At 43.6% G+C, this 20,518-nt stretch overlaps 1 protein-coding gene across 3 annotated transcripts in view; it reads right to left on the bottom strand.

The window, feature by feature from the left end:
• sytl5 (synaptotagmin-like 5) overlaps positions 1-20,518 on the bottom strand; it is a 91,082-nt gene that overhangs the window by 32,667 nt on the left and 37,897 nt on the right. For 2 of the 3 annotated variants that reach the window (XM_071354774.1, XM_071354775.1), the window contains exons 3-8: positions 13,241-13,663; positions 11,450-11,665; positions 10,924-11,157; positions 10,403-10,567; positions 8,505-8,622; positions 26-164 (exon numbers count right to left, since the gene is read on the bottom strand). In XM_071354774.1, coding sequence (XP_071210875.1) covers positions 26-164; positions 8,505-8,622; positions 10,403-10,567; positions 10,924-11,157; positions 11,450-11,665; positions 13,241-13,359 — 991 coding nt within the window. In that variant the 5' untranslated portion in view covers positions 13,360-13,663. The remainder of the gene's footprint in view (positions 1-25; positions 165-8,504; positions 8,623-10,402; positions 10,568-10,923; positions 11,158-11,449; positions 11,666-13,240; positions 13,664-20,518) is intronic. The other variant, XM_071354776.1, reaches the window with a different exon arrangement.

Here is a 20,518-nt window from a genome sequence, read left to right as displayed (position 1 = left end):
GAAGAGTGTGTTATCATGACGATACCTGATGACACGGAGGCCCTGGAGACAGCAATGGTGGGTGGGGCGGTATCAGACCCTGTCCGGCCATGCCCGGTGTCGGACATCTTGTCAAACACGCTGTCGCTGGAGTGGAAACTAGCCACGCTCTCCGCTCCGTCCGGCTACACACACACACACACACACACACGTGTTAATGAGGTTTGTGTGCTATGAGGTGTGTGTGTTTATGAGTGCATGCAATGTGTGTGTGTGTGTGTGTGTGTCTGTCTGTCTGTCTGTCTGTCTGTCTGTCTGTCTGTCTGTGTCTGTTTTTATTTGCATTTATTATGGATCCCCATTCAGCTACTCTTCCTGGTGTCTATCAACATGAAGGTAGTTTATACAATTTTAAAAACATTACAATACATTCACAGATTTCACAACACACTGTGTGCCCTCAGGCCCCTACTCCACCACTACCACATAGTACAACATCCATGTGTACGTGTGTGTATAGTGCGTATGTTATCGTGTGTGTGTGTATGTATGTGTCTGTGCCTATGTTTGTGTTGCTTTACAGTCCCCGCTGTTCTATAACGTATATTTTTATCTGTTTTTTTATCCAATTTTACTGCTTGCATCAGTTACTTGATGTGGAATAGAGTTCCATGTTGTCATGGCTCTATGTAGTACTCTGCGCCTCCCATAGTCTGTTCTGGACTTCGGGACTGTGAAGAGAGCTCTTGTGGCATGTCTTGTGGGGTATGCATGGTGTCCGAGCTGTGCGCCAGTAGTTCAAACAGACATCACGGTGCATTCAACATGTCAATACTTCTCATAAATACAAGTAGTTATGAAGTCAATCTCTCCTTCACTTTGAGCCAGCAGAGATTGACATGCATATTATTAATATTAGCTCTCTGTGTACATCCAAGGGCCAGCTGTGCTGCCCTCTTCTGAGACAATTGCAATTGGCCCTTTTTGTGGCACCTGACCACACGACTGAACAGTAGTCCAGGTGCAACAAAACTAGGGCCTGTAGGACCTGCCTTGTTGATAGTGCTGTTAAGAAGGTAAGGCAGCACTTTATTATGGACAGTGCTCCCCATTTTAGCTACTGTTGTATCAATATGTTTTGACCATGACAGTTTACAATCCAGGTTTACTCCAAGCAGATTAGTCACCTCAACTTTCCCAATTTCCACATTATTTATTACAAGATTTCTTTGAGGTTTAGGGTTTAGTGAATGATTTGTCCACATACAATGCTTTTAGTTTTAGAAATATTTAGGACTAACTTATTCCTTGCCACCAACTCTGAAACTAACTGCAGCTCTTTGTTAAGTGTTGCAGTCATTTCAGTTGCTGTAGTAGCTGACATTTATAGTGTGGAGTCATCCGTATACATAGACACATTGGCTTTACTCAAAGCCAGTGGCATGTCATTAGTAAAGATTTTAAAAAGTAAGGGGCCTCGACAGCTGCCCTGGGGAATTCCTGATTCTACCTGGATTATGTTGGAGAAGCTTCCATTAAAGAACACCCTCTGTGTTATGTTAGACAGGTACCTCTTTATCAACAATATAGCAGGGGATATAAAGCCATAACACATACGTTTTTCCAGCAGCAGATTATGATCGATAATGTCAAAAGCCACATTGAAGTCGAACAAAACAGTCCCCACAATCTTTCCATCATCAATTTCTCTCAGCCAATCATCAGTAATTTGTGTAAGTGCTGTGCTTGTTGAATGTCCTTCCCTATAAGCATGCTGAAAGTTTGTTGTCAATTTGTTTACTGTACAATATAATTGTATCTGGTCAAACACAATTTCTTCCAAAAGTTTACTAAGGGTTGGTAACAGGCGGATTGGTCGGCTATTTGAGACAGTAAAGGGGGCTTTACTATTCTTAGGTAGCGGAATTACTTTTGCTTACCTCCACGCCTGGGGGCACCCACTTTCTAGTAGGCTTAAATTGAAAATATGGCAAATAGGAGTGGCAATATTGTCTGCTATTATCTCAGTAACTTTCCATCCAAGTTGTTAGACCCCCGTGGCTTGTCATTGTTGATAGACAATCATTTGTTCACCTCTTTACACTCACTTTACGGAATTACAATGGTTGTCTTTCATAATTGAGTCAGATATACTTGGATGTGTAGTGTCAGCGTTTGTTGCTGGCATGTCATGCCTAAGTTTGCTAATCTTGTCAATTAAAAATTAATTAAAGTAGTTGGCAATAGCAGTCGGTTTTGTGATGAATGAGCCATCTGAATCAATGAATGATGGAGCTGAGTTTGCCTTTTTTCCTAAAATGTCATTTAAGGTGCTCCAAAGACTTTTACTATAATTCTTTATGTCATTTATTTTGTTTCATAGTGTAGTTTCTTCTTCTTTTTATTCAGTGTAACATGATTTCTCAATTTGAAATACGTTTGCGAATCGGTTGTGCAGCCAGACTTATTTGCCATTCCTTTTGCCTCATACCTCTCAACCATGCAATTTTTCAATTCCTCATCAATCGATGGGGATTTAACAGTTTTTACAATCCTTTTCTTAATAGGTGCATGCTTATTAGTAAATGGAATTAGCAATTTCATAAATGTGTCAAGTGCAGCGTCTGTTTGCTCCTCATTACACAATACGGACCAACAAATATTCTTTACAACAACAACATAGGAATCACTACAAAACGTATTGTATGACCTCTTATACACTATATTAGGCCCAGCCTTTGGAACTTTGGTTTTCCTAGACATGGCTACTATATTGTGATCACTACATCCTATGGATCTGGATTCTGCTTTCAAGCACCTTTCTGCAGCATTAGTAAAGATGTGATCAATACATGTTGATGATTTCATTCATGTGCTGTTTGTAACTACCCTGGTAGGTTGACTGATAAACTGAACCAGGTTGCAGGCACTGGTTACAGTTTGAAGCTTTTTCTTCATTGCTTAGGAGTTTTTTCCACATTTTGTTACGTTACAGCCTTATTCTAAAATTGATTAAATAAAAAGAAACTCCTCAGCAATCTACACACAATACCCAATAATGACAAAGCGAAAACAGGTTTTTATAAAATGTTGCACATTTATTAAAAATAAAAAACAGAAATACCTTATTTACATAGCTATTCAGACCCTTTGCTATGAGACTCGAAATTGAGCTCAGGTGCATCCTGTTTCCATTGAATATCCTTGAGATGTTTCGACAACTTGACTGGAGTCCACCTGTGGAAAATTCAATTGATTGGACATGATTTGGAACGGCACACACCTGTCTATATAAGGTCCCACAGTTGACTGTGCATATCAAAGCAAAAACCAAGCCATGAGGTAGAAGGAATTGTCTGTAGAGCTCTGTAACAGGATTGGGTTGAGGAACAGATCTGGGGAAAGGTATCAAAAATGTCTGCAGCATTGAAGGTCCCAAAGAACAGTGACCTCCATCATCCTTAAATGGAAGAAGTTTGGAACCACCAAGACCCTTCCTAGAGCTGGCACCCGGACAAACTGAGAAATTGGGGGAGAAGGGACTTGGTCAGGGAGGTGACCAAGAACCAGATGGTCACTCTGACAGAGCTTTAGAGTTCCTCTGTGGAGATGTGAGAACCTTCCAGAAGGACAACAATCTCTGCAGCACTCCACCAATCAGGCCTTTATGGTAGAGTGGCCAGATGGAAGCCACTGCTCAGTAAAAGGAACATGACAGCCCACTTGGAGTTTGCCAAAAGGCATCTAAAGACCCTCAGACCATGAGAAACAAGATTCTCTGGTCTGATGAAACCAAGATTCAACTCTTTGGCCTGAATGCCAAGCGTCACGTCTGGAGGAAACCTGGAACCATTCCTACGGTGAAGCATGGTGGTGGCAGCATCGATCTGTGGGGGTGTTTTTCAGCAGCAGGGACTAGTAGACTAGTCAGGATCGAGGCAAAGATGAACGAAGCAAAGTTTAGAGAGATCCTTGATGAAAACTAGCTCCAGAGCGCTCAGGACCTCAGACTGGGGCAAAGGTTCACTTACCAACAGGACAATGACCCTAAGCACACTGCCAAGACAACATATGAGTGGATTCTGGACAATTCTCTGAATGTCATTGAGTGACCCAGCCAGAGCACAGACTTGAACTCGATCGAACATCTCTGGAGAGACCTGAAAATAGCTATGCAGCAATGTTCCCCATCCAACCTGACAGAGCTTGAGAGGATCTGCAGAGAAGAATGGGAGAAACTCCCCAAATACAGGTGTGCCAAGCTTGTAGCGTTATACCCAAGAAGACTCGAGGCTGTAATTGCTGCCAAAGGTGCTTCAACAAAGTACTGAGTAAAGGATCTGAATACTTATGTAAATGTGTTAGTTCTGTTTTTATTTGTAATAAATTAGCAAAAATTTCTAAAAACCTATTATTGCTTTGTCATTATGTGGTATTGATGAGGGGGGAAAACAATTTAATAAATTTTAGATTAAGGCTGTAACCTAACAAAATGTGGAAAAAGTCAAGTGGTCTGAATAGTTTACAAAGGCACTACCATTCAAAAGTTTGGGGTCACTTAGAAATGTTCTTGTTTTTGAAAGAAAAGCACATTTTCTGTGTTCCAATGGGATGCTGACCTTCTAGGCAGAGTTCCTCTGTCCAGTGTCTGTGTTCTTTTGCCCATCTTAATCTTTTCTTTTTATTGGCCAGTCTGAGATATGGCTTTTTCTTTGCAACTCTTCACTGTTGACATTGAGACTGGTGTTTTGCGGGTACCATTTAATGAAGCTGCCAGAAGAGGGCTTGTGAGGCGTCTGTTTCCAAAATTAGACACTCTAATGTACTTGTCCTCTTGTTCAGTTGTGCACCGGGGCCTTCCACTCCTCTTTCTATTCTGGTTAGAGCCAGTTTGGGAAAAGAATTCTAGATCACCTGCACTCCACATACAGAGATGCGTACAAAGCTCACCCTCGCCCTCCATTTGGTAAATCCGACCACAACTCCATCCTCCTGACTCCTGCTTACAAGCAAAAATTTAAGATAAAGCAGGAAGCACCAGTGTCTCAGTCTACAAAAAAAATGGTCAGATGAAGCAGATGCTAAACTACAGGACTGTTTTGCTATCACAGAGTGGAACATGTTCCGGGATTCTTCCGATTGCATTGAGGAGTACACCACATCAGTTATTGGCTTTCTCAATAAGTGCATCGAGGACATCGTCCCCACAGTGACTGTACGTACATACCCCAACCAGAAGCCTACAGCCAACATCCACACTGAGCTAAAGGGTAGAGCTGCCGCTTTCAAGGTGCGGGACTCTAATCCGGAAGCTTACAAGAAATCCTGCTATGCCCTGCAACGAACCATCAAACAGGCAAAGCATCAATACAGGGCTAAGATTGAATCATACTACACCGGCTCCGACGCTGGTCTTATGTGGCAGGGCTTGCAAACTATTATAGACTACAAAGGGAAGCACAGCCGCGAGCTGCCCAGTGACACAAGCCTATCAGACGAGCTAAGTCACTTCTATGCTCGCTTCGAGGCAAGCAACACTGAGGCATGCATGAGAGCATCAGCTGTTCCGGACGACTGTGTGATCACTCTCTCTGTAGCCGACGTGAGTAAGACCTTCAAACAGTTCAACATACACAAGGCTGCGGGGCCAGACGGATCACCAGGACGTGTGCTCCGAACATGTGCTGACCAACTGGCAGGTGTCTTCACTGACATTTTCAACATGTCCCTGATTGAGTCTGTAATACCAACATGTTTCAAGCAGACTACCATAGTCCCTGTGCCCAAGAACACAAAGGCAATCTGCTAAAATGACTACAGACCCATAGCACTCACGTCCGTAGCCACGAAGTGCTATGAAAGGCTGGTAATAGCTCACATCAACACCATTATCCCAGAAACCCTAGACCCACTCCAATTTGCATACCGCCCAAACAGATCCACAGATGAATTTTTTTGGGGCCTTCCTCTGACACCGCCTGGTGTAGAGGTCTTGGATGGCAGGCAGCTTAGCCCCAGTGATGTACTGGGCCGTACGCACTACCCTCTGTAGTGCCTTGCGGTTGGAGGCTGAGCAATTGCCGTACCAGGCAGTGATGCAACCGGTCAGGATGCTGTCGATGGTGCAGCTATAGAACTCTTTGAGGATCTAGGGACCCATGCCAAATCTTTTCAGTCTCCTGAGGGAGAAAAGGTTTTGTCGTGCCCTCTTCACGACTGTCTTGGAATGTTTGGACCATAATAGTTCGTTGGTGATGTGGACGCCAAGGAACTTGAAACTCTCTACCCGCTCCACTACAGCCCTGTCAATGTTAATGGTGGCCTATTTGGCCCACCTTTTCCTGTAGTCCACGATCAACTCCTTTGTCTTGCTCACATTGAGGGAGAGGTTGTTGTCCTGACACTGCCAGTTCTCTGACCTCCTCCCTATAGGCCGTCTCATCGTTGTCGGTGATCAGGCCTTCCACTGTTGTGTCGTCAGCAAACTTAATGATGGTGTTGGAGTCGTGTTTGGCCACGCAGTCGTGGGTGAACAGGGAAAACAGGAAGGGACTAAGTACACACCCCTGTGGGGCCCCAGTGTTAAGGATCAGCGTGGCAGACGTGTTGTTGCCTACTCTTACCACCTGGGGGAAGCCCATCAGGAAGTCCAGGATACAGTTGCAGTGGGAGGTGTTTAGTCCCAGAGTCCTTAGCTTAGTGATGAGCTTCATGGGCACTATGGTGTTGAGCTGTAGTCAATGAACAGCATTCTCACATAGGTGTTCCTTTTGTCCAGGTGAGAAAGGGTAGTGTGGAGTGCGATTGAGATTGCGTCATCTGTGGATCTGTTGGGGCGGTATGCGAATTGGAGTGGGTCTAGGGTGTCCAGGAGGATGCTGTTGATGTGAGCCATGACCAGCCTTTCAAAGCACTTCATGGCTACCAACGTGAGTGCCACGGGGCGGTAATCATTTAGGCAGGTTACCTTCGCTTCCTTTGGCACAGGGACTATGGTGGTCTGCTTGAAACATGTAGATATTACAGACTCGGTCAGGGAGAAGTTGAAAATGTTAGTGAAAACACTTGACAGTTGGTCCACGCATGTTTTAAGTACATGTCCTGGTAATCCGTCTGGCCCAACGGCTTTGTGAATGTTGACCTGTTTAAAGGTTTTGTTCACATCGGCTAAAGAGAGCGTTATCACGCAGTCATCCAGAACAGCTGGTGATCTCATGCATGCTTCAGTGTTGCTTGCTTTGACGCGAGCATAAAAGGCATTTGGTCTGGTAGGCTCGCATCACTGGGTTTCCCTTTGTAGTCCGTAATAGTTTTCAAGCCCTGCCACATCCGACGAGCGTCAGAGCTGGTGTAGTAGGATTTAATCTTAATCCTGTATTGACGCTTTGCTTGTTTGATGGTTCGTCTGATGGCATAGTGGGATTTCTTATAAGCGTCCGGATTAGTCTCCCGCACCTTGAAAGCGGCAGCTCTAGCCTTTAGCTCGATGTGGATGTTGCCTGTAATCCATGGCTTCTGGTTGGGATATGTACATACAGTCACTGTGGGGACGACATCGATGCACTTATCGATGCACTTATTGATGAAGCTGATGACTGAGGTGGTGTATTCCTCAATGCCATTGGATGAATCCCGGGAACATATTCCAGTCTGTGCTAGCAAAACAGTCCTGTAGTGTATCATCCGCGTCATCTGACCACTTCAGTATTGAGCGAGTCACTGGTACTTCCTGCTTTAGTTCTTGCTCGTAAGCAGGAATCAGGAGGATAGAATTATGGTCAGATTTGCCAAATGGAGGGCGGGGGAGAGCTTTGTATGCATCTCTGTGTGTGGAGTAAAGGTGGTCTAGGATTTTTTTCCTTGGTTGCACATGTGACATGCTGGTAAAAATTTGGTAAAACGGATTTAAGTTTGCCTGCATTAAAGTCCCCGGCCACTACGCCGCTTCTGGGTGAGCATTTTCTTCTTTGCTTATGGCCTTCTGCCATGCTTACTTGTTTTCATTGCTTTACTGGGAAGCTTAGCAGAAGTAGATATGCTCATGTTATTTATTTTAGTGCAGGGTGAGCTGCACACAGTGGACTTCCTACTAGGGCATACCGTCTCAGTGCTAACAGTATAAATCTGGTTCATAGGCACATGATTACTGCATACAATAGCTGTAGGAACAGCAGAGACATTCAGGGCAGTTAGAGGGACATAAATTATGTTACTTACATTGTGTCTACCAACGCTCCTGGTGTAATGTACATTTGCTGAAGCATTATGACAACTCTGCGTCACAATGGTAGGGATTAGCTGAGTTAGGCTTGGGTCATTGATAAGTCACTGTCTCAACGCAGCCTTATAATACTGTAAAAGGATTATTGGTGTGTGTGTCTGTTTATCCGTGTGTGTGTGTCTGTGTGTGTCTGTCGGTCTGTCTGTCTTTCTGTCTGTGCGTGTGTGTCTGTGTCTGTCCGTGTGTGTCTATGTGTGTGTGTGTGTGTGTGTGTGTGTGTGTGTGTGTCTGTTGGGTTGCTGACCCTGACCCTCCTGCTCTTGCTGCTGGGTGTAGGGGACCTGTCCCTCTCCAGGGTTTGGGAGCGCAGGTTGTTAGGTACAGTATGTATCCCTGAAGACTCCAGAGCCACAACACTACCCCTGAGGACAAGACAGAATACACACCATTACATTACACATCACTACCTCTGAGGACAGACAGAATACACACCATCACATTAAACATCACTACCCCTGAGGACAGACAGAATACACACCATTACATTACACATCACTACCCCTGAGGACAGACAGAATACACACCATCACATTACACATCACTACCCCTGAGGACAAGACAGAATACACCATTACATTACACATCACTACCCCTGAGGACAAGACAGAATACACACCATTACATTACACATCACTACCCCTGAGGACAAGACAGAATACACACCATTACATTAAACATCACTACCCCTGAGGACAGACAGAATACACACCATCACATTAAACATCACTACCCCTGAGGACAGACAGAATACACACCATCACATTACACATCACTACCCCTGAGGACAAGACAGAATACACCTCATCACATTACACATCACTACCCCTGAGGACAAACAGAATACACACCATCACATTAAACATCACTACCCCTGAGGACAAGACAGAATACACCTCATCACATTACACATCACTACCCCTGAGGACAAGACAGAATACACACCATTACATTACACATCACTACCCCTGAGGACAAACAGAATACACACCATCACATTAAACATCACTACCCCTGAGGACAGACAGAATACACACCATTACATTACACATCACTACCCCTGAGGACAGACAGAATACACACCATCACATTACACATCACTACCCCTGAGGACCAGACAGAATACACACCATCACATTAAACATCACTACCCCTGAGGACAAACAGAATACACACCATCACATTAAACATCACTACCCCTGAGGACAGACAGAATACACACCATCACATTAAACATCACTACCCCTGAGGACAGACAGAATACACACCATCACATTAAACATCACTACCCCTGAGATTAATACAGAATACACACCATCACATTACACATCACTACCCCTGAGGACAGACAGAATACACACCATCACATTACACATCACTACCCCTGAGGACAGACAGAATACACACCATCACATTACACATCACTACCCCTGAGGACAGACAGAATACACACCATCACATTACACATCACTACCCCTGAGGACAGACAGAATACACACCATCACATTAAACATCACTACCCCTGAGGACAGACAGAATACACACCATCACATTAAACATCACTACCCCTGAGATTAATACAGAATACACACCATCACATTACACATCACTACCCCTGAGGACAGACAGAATACACACCATCACATTAAACATCACTACCCCTGAGGTAAATACAGAATACACACCATCACATTACACATCACTACCCCTGAGGTTAATACAGAATACACACCATCACATTACACATCACTACCCCTGAGGACAGACAGAATACACACCATCACATTACACATCACTACCCCTGAGGATAAGACAGAATACACACCATCACATTAAACATCACTACCCCTGAGGACAAGACAGAATACACCTCATCACATTACACATCACACACACTGGGATAACACATGAGATTCAGATGATTATTCATCAACAGATGGTTCAATTGGAAATCCAGAGTTGGGGAGCCCTATTTGTGTTTCCTATTTGTGTTTCTTTCACCTATCCAGTAACATCAACTGAGTGGAGACAAGGCAAGGAAGGAGATGATGAACGTAAGGAGACGATGTAAAGAACTTCCTTTAGACAGTGGAGATGTGCCTGTGGTGGGTGTTGCATGGGTGTGGTTTGGTGGTTTGTCCTCACCTATGTGAGGTGGGTTGTGGAGAGTGGGTTGTGGAGCGTGGTGCAGACCGGGCACTGCGTACGCTGTGTGTGTCTGTGTCGGGGACAGGAGCACACACACTCCCACCCTGCACCCCGTTCTCTGGCTTCAGGCTGGGACGGCTGCCCTTCTTATCCAGCAACATCCTAGGATCCAACAGAACTAGTCACTACACACACATCAGACTGTGGTGTGTGTGTGTGTGTGTGTGTGTGTGTGTGTGTGTGTGTGTGTGTGTGTGTGTGTGTGTGTGTGTGTGTGAATGCAATACGAAACCCATTCTCTGATGGAAGCCCAACTCTCCACTTGCCTGTGTAGTAGATTACTCTTTATATGAAATCTGTGCAGTGATCTTCTCCTGTGTCCTTTAATTATATTGTAAAATGTCAAACTGTGATTGACAACTGATTACATGTTCAAGTAATCCAGCCCAAACCTGTTGGTGTACATACTGTATGTGTTTGTGTGTGTATTTGTGTGTATGTGTGTGTATGTTTCTCACCCTTTCCCTTTCCTCTTGGCACCATCCACCAGGTTCCTCACGGCGCTTCTTCCTGATTTTGGGGTGTCAGGCCTCTCAGGTGTGTCAGCTGGCGCTGGGGACTTCCTGTGGGGGCTTCCTACGGGGCTGCTCATGATAGACTGTTTGACCACATCACTGCTGAGCACTGTCCCCTTGTCAAACCGCTTGGACCGCTCCTCTAGGAACCACTCCCCGGTCACCACCTTCAGCTCCCTGCCAATCAGAGACACAGGGGACACCTGACCTCTGACCCCTGTATGGTACACTGACCTCTCAACTTTAACCCTGGCTTTAACCGGCTCTTATGTTCACGTCAATAGGCCCTGATAAGTGATAAGGCCATGTGACAGAGCAAATGAAGACAGCTACAGAGTGGTTAAACAACAAATATGAGCCATCTGGCCTTAATTAAAACACACACACACACAGACACACACACAGACACACCCAACTGTTAATAGTGCTAAACCATGGCCTGTCCCCTGCTATCTTTGCCCAGACTCACAAGACTTTGGCACAGATGGAGCACTTCCAATGCTTTGCTTTAGGGGCCATCACGCGACAGTCGCTGCAGACACGCTGTAGACACTGCTCACAGAGCTCCCCGCGGTCGAAAATCAGGCCCAGGCCCTTCAGGCAACGGGCGCATTGACGCTCCCCAACCTCTTGGGGGCGCCGCGAACCCTTACGCCTGATCTCCACCAGCTCATTCTTCAGCTTTCTACAACAGAGAGAACACTTATCAAGTATGTTATTGTCACTAATTATTACGACCACGGTTGTAGTAGTTGTTGTGATGTCGTGGTCGTATTGTGATTATAGTAGTTGTTGTGATCGTATTGTGATTGTAGTAGTTGTTGTGATGTTGTGGTCTTATTGTGATTGTAGTAGTTGTTGTGATTGTGATTGTGGTAGTTGTGATGTTGTGGTCATATTGTGATTGTAGTAGTTGTTGTGATCATATTGTGATTGTGGTAGTTGTCATGATGTTGTGATTGTAGTTGTTGTGATGTTGTGGTCGTACTGTGATTGTAGTAGTTGTTGTGATGTTGTGGTCATATTGTGATTGTAGTAGTTGTTGTGATCATATTGTGATTGTAGTTGTTGTGAAGTTGTGGTCATATTGTGATTGTAGTAGTTGTGAAGTTGTGGTCGTATTGTGATTGTAGTTGTTGTGAAGTTGTGGTCGTATTGTGATTGTAGTAGGTGTGGTCGTATTGTGATTGTAGTTGTTGTGAAGTTGTGGTCGTATTGTGATTGTAGTTGTTGTGAAGTTGTGGTCGTATTTTGATTGTAGTTGTTGTGAAGTTGTGGTCGTACTGTGATTGTAGTTGTGAAGTTGTGGTCGTATTGTGATTGTAGTAGTTGTGATCGTATTGTGATTGTAGTTGTTGTGGTCGTATTGTGATTGTAGTTGTTTTGAAGTTGTGGTTGTATTGTGATTGTAGTAGTTGTTGTGATCGTATTGTGATTGTAGTTGTTGTGAAGTTGTGATCGTCTTGTGATTGTAGTTGTTGTGAAGTTGTGGTCGTATTGTGATTGTAGTAGTTCTTGTGATTGTAGTTGTTGTGAAGTCGTGGTCGTATTGTGATTGTAGTTGTGAAGTTGTGGTCGTATTGTGATTGTAGTAGTTGTTGTGATCGTATTAGGATTGTAGTTGTTGTGAAGTTGTGGTCGTATTGTGATTGTAGTTATTGTGAAGTTGTGATCCTATTGTGATTGTAGTTGTTGTGAAGTTGTGATCATATTGTGATTGTAATTGTTGTGAAGTTGTGATCCTATTGTGATTGTAGTTGTTGTGAAGTTGTGGTCGTATTGTGATTGCAATTGTTGTGAAGTTGTGATCCTATTGTGATTGTAGTTGTTGTGAAGTTGTGGTTGTATTGTGATTGTAGTAGTTGTTGTGATCGTATTGTGATTGTAGTTGTTGTGAAGTTGTGATCGTATTGTGATTGTAGTTATTGTGAAGTTGTGATCCTATTGTGATTGTAGTTGTTGTGAAGTTGTGGTCGTATTGTGATTGTAGTTGTTGTGAAGTTGTGGTCGTATTGTGATTGCAGTTGTTGTGAAGTTGTGGTCGTATTGTGATTGTAATTGTTGTGAAGTTGTGATCCTATTGTGATTGTAGTTGTTGTGAAGTTGTGGTCGTATTGTGATTGCAGAGGTACGAATAAGGATGATGATTACGATAAAAAAATCCTCATCAACATCAAGGAAGTTGTAGTAGTAGATGTATCATTGTAGTGGATTGTACGGTGATGATGATGAAAATGATGAAGACTTATTCCGCCCTCACCGTATCCTCTTCTCATCTAGTTTCCTCAGTTTCTCGTCCTTCTGCAGGACTCCGAGGATCATCTCTCGCTCATGCTCCAGCAGGAACGAGAGGTTCAGCTCCTCAGCACTCTTCTCCATTGGTCCGTCGCTCTCCAAACCAGCCAATTAGAAAAGCCGAGGTGACGCGGAAGGCGTAGTCACATGCAGGGGTGTCAGAGGGCAGCTACATGACCTCACTCAGCATTCCGTTAGGTTTCCGTTAGCGTTCTGTTAGCGTTATCATGGTCTCTGTGTAAAGCAGGACGTTCTCCAGATTTTCCAAGGTTCCTCTAGTATGTTCTTCTCCTTATCTTGTTTCTCTCTGGTGTATCAGACAAACCGCCAATCACACAGCAGTTACTGTATCCCCAAAGACTGGTCCACAGCCAGCCTAAACCGGATCCTGTTCAAAACACAACACAACACAAACTGTTGTTAGGGATCTCTGAAGTTAGAGTCTGCAGCTGACCCTTGATGTTAGAGTCTGGTCTAACAACCTATTGAGCTCATAGTTAATCTCTGGTCTAATCACATTCCCACAGTGTTGAAGCTCTAATGAACAGACAGTTGATATTGATTGTCAGGAGGATTACCATGGTAACTACTACAGTCTAACGGCCCCTGACAATCCCACCCTCACCCAATCAATCTGAACATCTCACACCCCAGGCTTAACACACGCCATCACCTTCATCACTCTATACCAGTTAACCTTATCAAATTATCTGCCAAATTAGTCTAATTAATAGCTGCTAATACTAATGGCTACACACGCACGCAGGCATGCACTTGGACACAGACACACACAGTATGCACCTGTCCTCTTAACCGATAATAAGTCCACTGGGTACTTGGCCTTCAGCGGCGGTGCAAATGTCAGCCCGTCTCCTGCTGCAGTGCACCATGGGAATGCTAACTGGCTCATTACTGCACGCCACTGTCAACACTGAGTACTGCTGTTGTTTCAAAGACACACACACACACACACACACACACACACACACACACACACACACACACACACACACACACACACACACACACACACACACACACACACACACACACACACACACACACACAGGTTGGTCTTCTTTGATTAGTTCTAAAAGAAAAAGTACACAGACATTTTTGTATATACACCAGCTGTGCTATCTGCGTCAAATCTGTAGTTTAGAAGAATCTGGGTGATTACCCAATATATTTCAGTAGCCTTGATCAATAGATAATTGTCTAATCTATATGCACCCTCCTCTACTGGAGTGAGAGAGAAACTGAAAAATAAATACAATGTAATGATTTTGTTTACAGATGTTCCGCTTTGATCGTCCCCTGAATAACACCGGAGCATAATAGGGACTGAAGTGACATTGGTTCATCCTGTAATTATGATTCAGCTTTTCAAGGGCTGATGATCTGCTTTCAAGTCGCTGACACAGAGAGACGGAGAGGGTGATGGAGGGATAAAATATCATAGGAGAGACAGGTCAGCGAAGAGGCGGAAGGACGGAGGGCGAGAAAGATGGGAGAGTGATGGAGATAGAAGAAGAGGAATGAATCAGGGGGCAGACAGACTGACAGGAATGGGAGGAGAGGAGAGATAAAGTGGAGAACAAAACAGGTACAAGGAGAGTGGAAGAGAGCAAGTGAGGGAGAAACGAGAAAACTTAGGTCTTCTGTCTGTGAAGACCATGGAAATATAAGCAAAATGGACATTGTATCATACCAAGCAAGACTAACATGATTGCACAGGTGTGAAAGACTGGGGTTTCTGATGCCCAAAAATTGTGTATGTCTTTATGCAAATGAGACATGAGTATAATATAGTATAATATATAAGTATAATATAAGTATAATATAAGCACATTTACAGATGAAGTTATTATAGCTACAGCAGTGATGCATTGCCTCACCAGAGGCATAAACACCAATACGTGTCCGCTAGTGATTTATCTAGACAAGCACCCTGACTGTTCTATTCTTTGTACCGTGTAAAAAACTTAAATCACATTATCAAAACAATCAACACACATCCACTGTGTGTGTGCTAGGTGGGTGGGAGTGTCTGTGTGTGTGTGTGTGTGTGTGTGTGTGTGTGTGTGTGTGTGTGTGTGTGTGTGTGTGTGTGTGGACGTGTTTAACTATTCTTGTGGGGACCAGAAGTCCCTACAAGAATAGTAAACAAAGTAAAAATTGACCAACTGGGGACATTTTGTTAGTCCCCACAAGGTCAAATGCTATTTCTAGGGGGTTTAGGGTTAAGGTTAGAATTAGTGTTAGGGTTAGAATTAAGTTAAATATTAAGGTTAGGAGCTAGGGTTAGTTGTAGGGTTAGGGTTAGGAGCTAGGGTTAGGTTTAGGGTTAGGATAAAGTTTAGGTTTTTGGGTTAGGGTTAGGGTTAGGGTTAAGGTTAGGGTTAGGGTTAGGGTAAGAGTACGGGTTAGGTTTAGGGTTAGGGGTTAGGGAAAATAGGATTTTGAATGGGACTGAATTGTATGTCCCCACAAGGTTAGCTGTACAAGACTGTGTGTGTGTGTGTGTGTGTGTGTGTGTGTGTGTGTGAAGGAGGACTTCCTGACAGGCCGACCCCAGGTGGTGAAGGTAGGCAACAACACCTCCATTACGCTGATCGATAACACTTGGGCCCCACAAGGGTATGTACTCAGCCCCCTCCTGTACTCCCTGTTCACCAATGACTACTTGGCCACGCGCGTCTCCAATTGAGAGCCTCCTATCGGGCTGTACCACCGCCTGGTAAGGCAACTGCACCTTACTTTTTCTTTTTGGAGATTTGCTTGTATTGTTTTGTATTGTTAGATTTGTTATTAGATTTGAGTGAAAGATGAGATGAAAGTGAGAGGAGAGGGAAAGAGAAGAGAAAGGTCTGTGTCAATACCATCCTCCATCCATCCCTCCATTTATACCTGTCTATTTCATCCTCGTCCTGTCTTCTCTCTCTCCTGCCCTCTCCACTCCCCCTCTTTACATAAACTAGAAGCTAATGAAGAGGCACAGCCACCTCTGTCAAATCTGTCTCAGCCCAGGAGACACTGAGGTGCTTGTGATTAGCATATCAAGTGGTGCTGCGCTGCTCCTCCACAACAACTGACAGATGAATCAACAGCCAGAGACACTAAATGGCTGTTTGGTTAAGCGACAGACAGTGAACATCAACAAGGTTTACCTTTGGTTTGAGTCAATCTGAGTATCAAACAGTTCACTGCACTGCAGCATTTCTCCAGAGTCCTGCATTCTGAGAACTTACACACTTCACAGTCTACTCTACAACATGAGTTACCATTTCCTGCTTCACTTGTGGGGATTTTTTTTTGTCACTCAGAAAAATGTTTTCCGCCAAGACTTTGTCTGATAAGTCTTGTTAATGTAAATGTGAGTGCATTCCAACTTAGTGAGATCAAGTGTGTGTGTGGATGAGTGAGATTGTGTGTGTGTGTGTCCCACTGGGCACAGACGTCAGTTCAATGTCTATTTTTCGATTTACATTTGGTTGAGTTGTCAACTAAGATGAATTAAATATGAAATCACCAAAAAACGTCACCATGACATTGGATTTAGGTTACAAGTTGGGTGAAAAAGATATGAAATTCCCTTACGTTGATGACTTGTAAAAAATCCAATCAGTTTTCCACGTTGATTCAACGTCATCAAATATATATTTTTTGTTGAAATGACGAGGAAACAAGGTGTGTGTGTGTGTGTGTACGTGCACTGTTGTGTGTGCTGTCTGTGCACACCCTTATGCGGTAGGACTTGGGTAGCACTGTGCCTTTGTTTCTCTCTGACTCAGAGGGAACAGAAGCAAATACAATCCTCATTACACGCACTGCTCTGTATGAGTTTACACTCAGACTTCACAACACACATAGACATACAGTGCCTTGCAAAAGTATTCATCCCCCTTGGCATTTTTCCTATTTTGTTGCATTACAACCTGTAATTTAAATGGATTTTTATTTGCATTTCATGTAATGACATACACAAAATAGTCCAAATTGGTGAAGTGAAATGAAAGAAATTACTTGTTTCAAAAAATTCTAAACAATTAAAACTGAAAAGTGGTGCGTGCATATGCTATGAAGCCCCTAAATAATATCTGGTGCAACCAATTACCTTCAGATGTCGCATAATTAGTTAAATAAAGTCCACCTATCACATGATCTCAGTATATATACACCTGTTCTGAAAGACCCCAGAGTCTGCAACACCACTAGCAAGGGGCACCATCAAGCAAGCAGCACTATGAAGACCAAGGAGCTCTCTAAACAGGTCAGGGACAAAGTTGTGGAGAAGTACAGATCAGGGTTGGGTTATAAAAAAATATCAGAAACTTTGAACATCCCATGGAGCACCCATTAAATCCATGATTAAAAAATGGAAAGAATATGGCACCACAACAAACCTGCCAAGAGAGGGTCGCAAACGAAAACTCACGGACCAGGCAAGGAGGGCATTAATCAGAGGCAACAAAGAGACCAAAGATAACCGTGAAGGAGCTGCAAAGCTCCACAGCGGAGATTGGAGTATCTGTCCATAGGATCACTTTAAGCAGTACACTCCACAGAGCTGGCCTCTATGGAAGAGTGGCCAGAAAAAAAGCCATTGGTTAAAGAAAAAAATAAGCAAACACGTTTGGTGTTTGCCAAAAGGCACGTGGGAGACTACCCAAACATATGGAAGAAGGTACTCTGGTCAGATGAGACAAATTTAGCTTTTTGGCCATCATGGAAAATGCTATGTCTGGCGCAAACCCAATACCTATCATCACTCCGAGAAATTATGTTTTTCATCGGCAGGGACTGGGAAACTGGTCAGAATTGAAGGAATGATGGATGGGGCTAAATACAGGGAAATCCTTGAGGGAAACCTGTTTCAGTCTTCCAGAGATTTGAGGTTCACCTTCCAGCAGGACAATGACCCTAAGCATACTGCTAAAGCAACACTCAAGTGGTTTAAGGGGAAACATTTAAATAATTTGGAATGGCCTAGTCAAAGCCCAGACCTCAATCAAATTGAGAATCTGTGGTATGACTTAAAGATTGCTGTACACCAGCGGATCCCCTCCAACTTGAAGGAGCTAGAGCAGTTTTGCCTTGAAGAATGGGCAAAAATCCCAGTGGCTAGATGTGCCAAGCTTATACAGACATACCCCAAGAGACTTGCAGCTGTAATTGCTGCAAAAGGTGGCTCTACAAAGTATTGACTTTGGGGGAGGGGGTGAATAGTTATGCACGCTCAAGTTCTGTTTTCTTTGTCTTATTTCTTGCTTGTTTCACAATAAAGAATATTTTGCATCTTCAAAGTGGCATGTTGTGTAAATCAAATGATACAAACCCCCCCAAAAATCTATTTTAATTCCAGGTTGTAAGGCAACAAAATAGGAAAAATGCCAAGGGGGTGAATACTTTCGCAAGCCACTATATATACACACACATGTCTCTAAGGTCCTCATTTTATGTAACCTGTAGTTACACTTTATCTGCAATATCTTCCAACATCCCAACATCCGTACTGATTCAGTGCCCTTCTTGATAGCCATACTGTCACGCTCGTCGTCCTCCTCGTCTGAGGAGGAGTAGTTGGAAGGATCGGAGGACCAAAATGCAGCGTGGTATGTCTTCATCATGAATTTAATAAGCAGAGAACACTGAACAAACTATACAAAACAATAAACGAACAACGAACGTGAAGCTATATAAGAAATGTGCTGACACAAGCAACTAACATAGACAATCACCCACAACCCACAATGACAAAACAGGCTACCTAAATATGGTTCCCAATCAGAGACAACGACTAACACCTGCCTCTGATTGAGAACCATATCAGGCCAAACACAGAAACAGACAAACTAGACATACAACATAGAATGCCCACTCAGATCACACCCTGTCCAAACAAAACATAGAAACATACAAAGCAAACTATGGTCAGGGGCGTGACACATACTGTGATGATTACAACCTATCCAAACCAGAAACCGTGGATAGATGGCAGTATTCTGAAAGCACAAACCATCGCATTTAATCCTGGCAAGGTGACTGGGAACATGAACACGTACAAACAGTCCAGCTATGCCCTTCATAAGGCAATCAAAGAGGCAAAATGTCAGTACAGAGACAAAGTGGAGTCGCAATTCAATGGCTCAGATACGAGACGTATGTGTCATTGACTCCAGACAATCACAGATTATGAAGGGTAAACCAGCCACGTCGCGGACACCGACAATCTAAACACCTTCTTTACTCGCTTCGAGGAAAACACAGTGCAGCCAACGTGGGCCACCACCGATCACGAGGACTGGGAGCTCTCGTTTTCAGTGGCAGATGTGAGAGTTAACCCTCACAAGGCTTCCAGCCCAGATGGATCCCAAGCCACGTCCTCAGAGCATGTGCAGACCAGCTGGCTGGAGTGTTAACGGACATATTTAATTTCTCCCTATCCCAGTCTGTTATCCCCACTTGCTTCAAGATAGCCATCATTATTCCTGTACCCAAGAAAGCGAAGGTAACTGAACTAAAGTACTATTTCCCCGTAGCAAAACATTTCTGTCATCATAAAGTGCTTTGAGAGGCTAGTTAAGGATCATATCACCTCCACCTTACCCGACACCCTAGACCTATTACTATGTGGATGACACAGCTGTACATTTCAATGAAACATGGTGAAGCCCCAAAATTGACCTCGCTCGAAGCCTGTGTTTCAGACATAAGGAAGTGGATGGCTGCAAACTTTCTACTTTTAAACTCGGACAAAACAGAGATGCTTGTTCTAGGTCCCAAGAAACAAAGAGATCCTCTATTGAATCTGACAATTAATCTTGATGGTTGTAAAGTCGTCTCAAATAAAACTGTGAAGGACCTCGGCGTTACTCTGGACCCTGATCTCTCTTTTGACAAACATATCAAGACTGTTTCAACGACAGCTTTTTTCCATCTACGTAACATTGCAAAAATCAGAAACTTTCTGTCAAAAAATTATGCAGAAAAATTAACCCAATCTTTTGTTACTTCTAGGTTAGACTACTGCAATGCTCTACTTTCCGGCTACCCGGATAAAGCACTAAATAAACTTCAGTTAGTGCTAAATACGGCTGCTAGAATCCTGACTAGAACCAAAAAATGTGATCATATTACTCCAGTGCTAGCCTCCCTACACTGGCTTCCTGTTAAGGCAAGGGCTGATTTCAAGATTTTACTGCTAACCTACAAAGCATTACATGGGCTTGCTCCTACCTAT

Source organism: Salvelinus alpinus, chromosome 20, assembly GCF_045679555.1.
Source record: "Salvelinus alpinus chromosome 20, SLU_Salpinus.1, whole genome shotgun sequence".
In the NCBI taxonomy this organism is placed as follows: domain Eukaryota; kingdom Metazoa; phylum Chordata; class Actinopteri; order Salmoniformes; family Salmonidae; genus Salvelinus; species Salvelinus alpinus.
The sequence above is the reverse complement of the archived record's forward strand: the minus strand, read 5'-3'. Positions and strand labels throughout refer to the sequence as shown.